At 45.6% G+C, this 8,953-nt stretch overlaps 1 protein-coding gene across 1 annotated transcript in view; it reads left to right on the forward strand.

Annotated features, from left to right (window-relative positions):
- The window catches only part of LOC144941847 (uncharacterized), a 34,504-nt gene extending 29,905 nt beyond the window's left edge, over positions 1-4,599 (forward strand). The window contains exon 9 of the mRNA XM_078868340.1: positions 2,720-4,599. Coding sequence (XP_078724466.1) covers positions 2,720-2,775 — 56 coding nt within the window. The 3' untranslated portion in view covers positions 2,776-4,599. The remainder of the gene's footprint in view (positions 1-2,719) is intronic.
- Positions 4,600-8,953: the final 4,354 nt, after the last annotated feature.

Below are 8,953 nucleotides of genomic sequence, written 5' to 3' on the forward strand. Positions count from 1 at the left end.
CGCCAACACCCGTGCTCGCCGGTTTAATTTGTTCAACATTCGCAAAATCCCACTGCTTATTTCCACCTCTGCTGCAAAACTGCTCATCCATTTCCATATCAACACTCGTCTGGACTACTGCAACTTTATTATTCTCGGTCTCCCCATTTACTCTTTTGTCCCCCTTCAACAAATCCAAAACAACTCAGCTTGGCTCATATTCAACCTCCCCTACAATTCCCCTACCTCGACCCTCCTCGCACAACTGCATTGACTCCCTGTCTACCACCTGTTCTAATTCCTCACCCTGGTCTACAAATACCTTCATGGTCTTGCCCCACCATATCTTGCTACTCTTATATATTTCTTGCCACTCTTGTAAATTCACACATCACAGATTTGCCCCCATTGCTTCCTCTCATCTATTTTATTCACCTCATCTCCACCATTACATTCACATGTACCATTTTTTATTCTCTGTAAAGCGCCTTGGTTAAGGCGCAATATAAAATACGTTAAGATAAAGCGGCAGGCGAGGGACCGGACGAGAAACGTACAGAGATCAAAGTGTGCACAGCAGTGCCCCGTCAAGCCATGCTCAGGTGGCCCCTCCGCACATCACGTCACAGCGGAGGCGACGCGTGGAGCCACATGGTCAGAAATTCGCTGGGAAAGCTGCCGCTAGGCACTGCTCCGGAGAAGCAGTGGGGATGATGCCGGTTGACCGGTTACATAAATCGGTTGTAGGGGGCGCAGCGGTGGCAAGATGTTAACTCCCTCGCCTGGTATGCAGGATGTCGCGGGTTCGATCCCGACCCTGACGCCTGCTGTATATTTGGAATTTGCGTGTCTCTCTCACCGTGGTCGTGTGGATTTTTCTCCAGGTCCTCCCGTTTTTCCTCCACATTTAGAATTAACACACCTTTAGAGTATTTGATTACGATAAATGTCCATGATATAAGCCACTTCGTTGAGCTATGATTTGTGGCCAGGTCGCTTCTGAAAAAGAGCTACACCGCTCAGTGGGCCTTACCTGGTCAAATAAAAAGTTTGTTTTATAAAATATGAGCTCATGGCCAGAGTTTGACAGCTCTGCTCTAACCTGATTGGTGTAATGAGCACCAAGGTTATGCAATGTTAACAACGCCTTCGGCATATTCAACCTGAATGAGTAATTGAAAAATGTGTCAAGTTATTATTATTTGGTTCTTTCGGTTAAGTCACGTCTAAAGATAAAATATTACATTAAATAATAGAATACGACGTTTCGATTGCAACACAAGCAATCATCATCAGGTATAATGAAATAGCGACATAAAATCTAACCAGAAAACTATAGACAGACATATTAGCAGACAGATATCACCAAGATACATAGCGGGAGCAACACAGGTAACAGAGAGGGGTGATCGTCTCTGTGGGGTGGCCTTAAATAGACAGAGGGGGGGGGGGCGGAGGCAGAGAGAAGGAAGGGGGGTTAGAGAAAAAATTTGCATATCAATGAGTGGTCAAACAGACGTGGTGCTGCACGGCAAGTAAGCCTGGAAATCAGGAGGACACACTAAAATTAAATAACCTAGTAAAATATCGAAATGTAATGTAATACAACACAGAGGGTCGGTCAACACAATTAACGCATAGCCTGGTTGATTACGTATTTCAAAGATTGCTAAGTTAGAATTTAAGTGTGAACATTCTAAAGAGGACACAGGCAGAGAAAACAAGTCGCCAGAGAGAGAGAAAAAAGATAAGCTTAAAACTTCCCCGTAGAAGTGGTTCAATCTTAATTTTAGAACTTTCGTGACAAGGCCACCCCACAGAGACGATCACCCCTCTCTGTTACCTGTGTTGCTCCCGCTATGTATCTTGGTGATATCTGTCTGCTAATATGTCTGTCTATAGTTTTCTGGTTAGATTTTATGTCGCTATTTCATTATACCTGATGATGATTGCTTGTGTTGCAATCGAAACGTCGTATTCTATTATTTAATTTAATTTATTATTTTATCTTTAGACGTGACTTAACCGAAAGAACCAAATAATAATTCCTGCAGTCACGAAAGTTCTAAAATTAAGATTGAACCACTTCTACGGGGAAGTTTTAAGCTTATCTTTTTTCTCTCTCTCTGGCGACTTGTTTTCTCTGCCTGTGTCCTCTTTAGAATGTTCACACTTAAATTCAAACGTAGCAATCTTTGAAATACGTAATCAACCAGGCTATGCGTTAATTGTGTGTTGACCGACCCTCTGTGTTGTATTACATTACATTTCGATATTTTACTAGGTTATTTAATTTTAGTGTGTCCTCCTGATTTTCAGGCTTACTTGCCGTGCAGCACCACGTCTGTTGACCACTCATTGATATGCTAATTTTTTCTCTAACCCCCCTTCCTTCTCTCTGCCTCCGCCCCCCCCCCCCTCTGTCTATTTAAGGCCACCCCACAGAGACGATCACCCCTCTCTGTTACCTGTGTTGCTCCCGCTATGTATCTTGGTGATATCTGTCTGCTAATATGTCCGTCTATAGTTTTCTGGTTAGATTTTATGTCGCTATTTCATTATACCTGATGATGATTGCTTGTGTTGCAATCGAAACGTCGTATTCTATTATTTAATTTAATTTATTATTTTATCTTTAGACGTGACTTAACCAAAAGAACCAAATAATAATTCCTGCAGTCACGAAAGTTCTAAAATTAAGATTGTGTCAAGTTATGCTTGTTTATTTTTTATTTGGCAGATAAGAAAAAGCTGGTTGCCAAGCAAAGAGAAGACATCTGGGAAGGAAGTGTCTGAAATAGCCCTGCAGAATATTTCTTTTTTATATTTAATTTAAGAGATTGTGTTTGGTACGGGGCTTAGAGAGCCTGTTTATTATGAGGTTTAGATAAACTTTTTTAGCTCAAGGTTTAGAGAGACCGTGTTTCGTATGTGGTTTATGAGACTGTTTAGTATGGGGTTTAGACTTGAGTATGGCATTTATAGAGACTGTTTAGTATGGGGTTTAGAGAGACTATGTTAACGATGGTTGAGGTTTAGAGAAAATTTTGTTCAGGGTTTAGAGGCTGTTTAGTAGTTATGTGCATATATGAAGCTACCATCATCCATTGCAATTAGAACTGTGCCTGTTTTAAAAAAAGTTACTTTCATGGATTAGCAGTAGTACATTAGAAACTCATTCTTTTTGGGGTGAGAAATCAGTTCCCCTTTTAATTGGCGCGTACCTCTTAACACATGGATGCAGACATCTCGCGCATGCCAATGTGGCCATGTGTTTTCACTGTCGCGGTACCGAGTGGTGGCGCAATGGGGGGTTGTTATCCACTGCTGGACGAAGGCCACCCCTGGACCGGCGGGCGCCAACTCACAGTCTCACGATAAACCATCGTCACGCAAACTCCGGTCAACCTCGCAGCAGCAGGAGAGCGTCTTTTGGCGAGCCCATCGAACAAAGACGGTTACCGCATCGTGCACGTTTTTGGATGCATTTCTGCTACCGTCTGGAACGCCCCTCCTGCTGCTATTAGGAAGCCACTGGAGCAATGCACTTTTAAATCTAGATTGAAAACGAATTTCTTTAAAATAGATGTTTGTGTTTAGTTTGTCCTTCCCCCGCACGTCTGATTATCGCGGTTGGCTACGTATGGTGCGAAAAAAGTTCAACATACAGTACATACAAGCACCCATACACAAGCATCACTCCAACGTGGACACTGAAGCAGGGAGTGGAACAAAAAGAGGACAATTATACAAAGCGGCGTGGAGAGGTGCATGCTGAGAATTGCACTTTGAGACAGCAAAATGAAATTAGAAACAAAGGTGACATCATCACTGTAAACGAAGTCTGTGGGTGTTGTAGCAGCACACATCACTGCTAGAGCGGAAGACAGCTGATGGACTCGATCAGTGTCAGGGTTGGCAGCTAAAGGAGCGATCGCGCCCCAAGAGGGCGTCTGCCGTGGAGATGGAGCAACGAGATGAGCTCGGTTGCCGTAATGGGATTGTAACATCGCAGAGTCTTGGGGTTGGTGACATCATGAAGCCTTCATCCAGCAGTTAATAAATGGTGGCTGATGATTGAGGCAATATTTAAACAATCTCCACAACCATTTGAAAGTGGATATTGTAAAACTCGTGAAATGTAATATTTAAAAACCCTTAGTTGCACCTATGTGACTGGTTTATGAGTCGTCATTCCGTTTCGTATATGGAGCGTTTGTGTGTATCAGCACTGCGGCTGCCAAGATGCAGATTCTCGGTGTCAAAGCCAGGGCCGAGCACAGCGCGAGGAATTCGTAGAGCTCTGCCGCCGTGACGACGACGCGCGTCCACACTCGCAGACGATCCCCGCGTTCGCCCTGGGATCACCCTGTTAGGAGGCGTCCATAAATGACGTCACGCACCTCGGGGGGGGGGGGGGTCAGACATTTATGACGATATGACGATGGGGGGGAGGTTGAGAAATGTGACGTCACATCAAAATGCGCAACTTTAAATAAATATAGACAACACGTTCTACTTAATATACTTTTTAATAAATGTTTTCTCCTACAACATCAGTACAGCGCCACATTAAAAACGCACTACAATGACAATCGTTTAAAGCGATTTGAAGCATGTTTTTGGGGGGGGGGGTCTGACTTTGTGACGTCATATTTGGGGGGGTCTGACTTTGTGACGATGGGGGAGGGGGGTCAAAAATCGCGTGACGTCATTTATGGACGGCCCCTTAAGGGAGCGGTGGCACAGCGAAGTGGCACAGCGATTCGCTCTGCGCCAGGGACCCTGATGCTCGTCGGTCGTGGGGTCTGGAGTGCAGTCCGTGGCCTCGCCCCGGAGGACTTGGGGAGGGAGCTGGGTTGCGTTTCAGAGTGGTCGTGTGTAATTTCTCATGATAGCTTTCACAAAATGTCTAAACAATAAAGTGTTGAAATGAAGAAGCCACTTGATTCGCCTCCACATCTTCCTCTCCTCGTAAAAACGCCGAAGTATTTTTTTACACATCCCATCAGCCACAAAGATTCTCGGAGTGCATAATTTCAGCTGCATTGATTCAACACAAGAAAACATAAGAAACACTCCAGGCTCGCGGTTTACTCCAGTACCGATCACGAAATGATGTTCTTGCCTTAATTCAGTCACTTTACATTAAGCCTTCGCCTCTTGACATCCTTCCCTATGCCCCTTATTTAAATGCTTCACTAAACTCGCTACTACGATTGCGCACCATCGCCAACGCTTCATTTTCAGCTGGGTGTTTTCCATCTTAGGACAAGTTTCACCACAATGTCTTAAGAAATCCAAACTCGACACTGACAAGCTTGACAGTTACCGGCATCTTGCTCAACTTAAGACTCTCATTACATCTTGCCCAAACCTTTGTCGCGATAAATATGCCTACCGTCAGACTTACTCCACGGAGACTGCAATTACCAGAGTCTTCGACGAAATTCTCTCGTTGGTCTGGACATTTCATTATCTTTTGATACTGTCAATCACCTACAGCTTACCAGTATTAAGTCCGACTTTGCAATCAGAGGATTAGTCCTAAAATTGATCTCATCCTCCTTGGCTGGGAGGACCTCTGTTAAAATAGGCGAATCCACATCCACGACCACAAGGCACTCATGCGAAGTCCCCCAGAGCTCAGTGCTGGGACCACGATTGTTTAATAGCTTCGGAATTAAATACCACTCCGGTGCTGACGACATTCTATTATTCACTTCAATAAACACCACTAATGCTCAAGGAATTGAAAATCTCTGAGTGCACAACAACCTTGCAGGACTGGTTCTGGTCACATTGATCTTTAAATCCAGCCAAATCTGAATCCATACCCATTGGCACCCAACAACGGCTCGTGTCACCCTCTCTTCCCTGCAATGACGGATTGCCGGCCACCACCATTCCCCTTACGAACCGCATCAAATTCCCTGCTGTCACTCTTCTCTCTCGACATTCACGTCAACTACATCATCAAAACTTGCAAATGTCATCTCAAGGCTCTTCATCACCTACATTCACTCGTTTCCATCGACATTACTAACACCCTCGCCTGCAGTATTGTCGGCTCTCACCTAGACGACTGTATTGCCATTCTCTACAAGTCATTAGCCTCAAATTGCAACGGTTACATAACCACCTTGCTCGTGCCATCCTTGGTGTCCACCATCTCGGACTCGACTCGGCCACCGCTCTCCATCCTCTTCATTGGCCGCCTTTCGCCGGCAGGACAAACGAGGAAGTGGCACCTGCCTTTGTCATCACACCTTCACCGGTTCCACACCACCACACCTGGCCTCACGACTCTCGCCTTGTGTAATAAAGGACTTCGCCACACACTGCTTGGTCTCCGCCACTCTTTATTCTGGTTGACACTCGCACCCCGCTGGTCCCGACAGCGGACCAGCTGCTCCTCGCGCGCGCCCCGCACGTGCTCTCTCGTCAGTCCTTTCGCTCCCTCCGCTCCGCACACCGCTGGCCGACGGTGTGCCGAAGCTCCTCCAGCCACGTGGCTGATGGCGCGGATTCCCTCCGGCCACCCAACGTGGTCCAGCTTCGTGACTTTCCCAACTGACCCGGAGCCCTTCTGGGCTCCCCCCTATATCCCCTTCACCACGTGATCCTGTCTCCTCCCTCTCACCACGCCCTTCCGAACCTTCCAGATCCGGCCTCCCCATAGCGCCTTGCTGGCTCCGCCTTTAGGTTCCGCCCCCACTCACCTCGCTTCCAATTGGATCCGAGGTGAGCGGCGGACCTTCACATAGGCCCCCATACTGGGCTCCGCCCCCAATACCCCGGGCCGTATGATTGGCCCAGAGCCCAGCAGCGAACTCCGCTTACCCTCACATTACACTTGCACTGAAGCTCACAGTAGAACCCTACGCAGCAGCAGCGTCAATCAAAATCTGCTTCTATACACTACAATGCCCTAGCCATGGAGTCAACATTGGGGGGGACCAAATCTTCCAGGGTGTTTGGGGGTCCCAATCCAGAAAAATACCAAAATCTGAAATCTCATTTCCTGCCTAAAATATGGATGGTCTTTTAATTTATTTTTTACAATATAGTCTAATAGTGCATTGTATTACATTGCTCGGTTTTTTTCTTTTTTACCGTTTCTTGTTTCATTGTATGTAATGTTTGAGATTAGGGATTAATAAAGTACAACCATAACCACAATCATATAAACAGCAATCTATGCATTGATTTATATGAAGACAAGTCCAGATATTGTGGTCAAGGTTTAGCAAATTGTTGTTTTTATTTACATAGCATAGCAATTATTTTTTATAGCAATATATGTGGGGGGGGGCATTTTAAGAATATTGGGGATGTCCCCCCCAATATATATGATAATAACGGCCTTGACACACTATACTACACTAAACACTACTATACACTACACTACACAGCAGTCAGTGGCTCTGGATGAAGAGGAAAGACCCCAGCTGGGCCCCAAAGTGAGAGGGCCAGGAGGTATGCAGTCAACAATGCTTGACTCAGGGAGGAGGACGCCCCTGCCATGCATAGTCCCATGGGATGTTGGCTATCACCAACAAGGCAACTCCTATGACTAATTGGGAATGGGACGCAAGCGTAGGATTGATCACCCTGTCGCTGGCCGCCTTTGGGGAGGGTGTATAGTATGAAAGGCCGAAACACCCTAGGAACCAAAGGTTCACTACTGGCGATGCGCTCCCCAAATTTCACCAGGCTCACTATTCATGAACTCTTGGAAGTGCTTGCACAAAGGATAGTAACATCTCATCCTGTGTTCTTTGGAATCTATATGCTACACTACTATACACTACACTAGACACTACACTATATACAAGCGACCCCCGCACCTACGATCTTATTGATTCCTATACGACGGTCGCAAGTGGAGCCGTTGTAAGTCGAAGCCTCGTTTCCCATTGAAACCCATTACCATAGAAATACCAAAATTACCACGAAAATAAATGAAAATAACCCTAACAAACATTTATTGTAACTTAACATAGCAGTCGTTGGGCGATCATAGATACGAGTTTTGATCGTTACTGTGGGGGGTCTTACTTAAAGGTCGTAAAAGCGGGAGGTCGCAAGTCGAACCGTCAGAAGTCGGGGGTCACCTGGACTCCACTCTTACAGCCTCACGTCGGTTCTCTGCTGTCGCCCTCTCGGTGTGGAACTTTCTAATCACTTTGCACATCCGCAACATCAATGCACTCTGACTTTCAAGAAACATCTTAAAGGCCTCTCTATCTGTCCGAGTCAGGCTTTTGAGCAGCCCTGAGCTTGGCTCCGCACCCGAGTTGTTGATTTGTCTGCAAAATCTTGATTTGAAGCTTTCGCGACTGCGGTAAAGTCACGTCGGTATAATATAAAATAAATCACGTTTCGATTGCAAAACAAGCAATCATCAGGTGGGAAAACCACAGCAAGAAAAAAATGTTTTGCTGCAAAATCTGGTGCGTTATAAATGTCATTATTATTACCCGTCTCTATTTTTTTCAGTTTACAAAAATCCTCGCGTCACTGCAGTGCGAACAACAGCGCACATCACAACATGACTGGGCCAAGTCCACGTCCTTTCCCAACCAGCACTCAGATCGCCCGCTGTGCGACGGATACCCGGGAAGCTAAACGCCTCCAGGGGCCTGTGTTGATGACCAGGACTCTACACGTTCATGTCGTAAAAGTTGTTGCCGACTCCCACGCTAAAGTTCAACGCCAGCCCAAATGTGCACGCGGCAACGGTGCACGCGGCAAATTGATTACTTTGTGTTGAAACTGCATTCAGCAGTATCCAAGGGTGGTGAGAAATGGCAAAAGAGAAGTTCCATCTTCAGTGACATTCTGTAGAATATTGAATCTAAAATTATGTTTCATTCATATGAACGTAATCGTTCAATGATTTTAAACTAAAACTAAACTATACACTTTTTTTTATTTTAGCAGGTAAGGCCCACTGAGCTGTTACATAGCT

This window comes from Lampetra fluviatilis, chromosome 25 (genome assembly GCF_964198595.1).
Source record: "Lampetra fluviatilis chromosome 25, kcLamFluv1.1, whole genome shotgun sequence".
Classification (NCBI taxonomy): Eukaryota; Metazoa; Chordata; class Hyperoartia; order Petromyzontiformes; family Petromyzontidae; genus Lampetra; species Lampetra fluviatilis.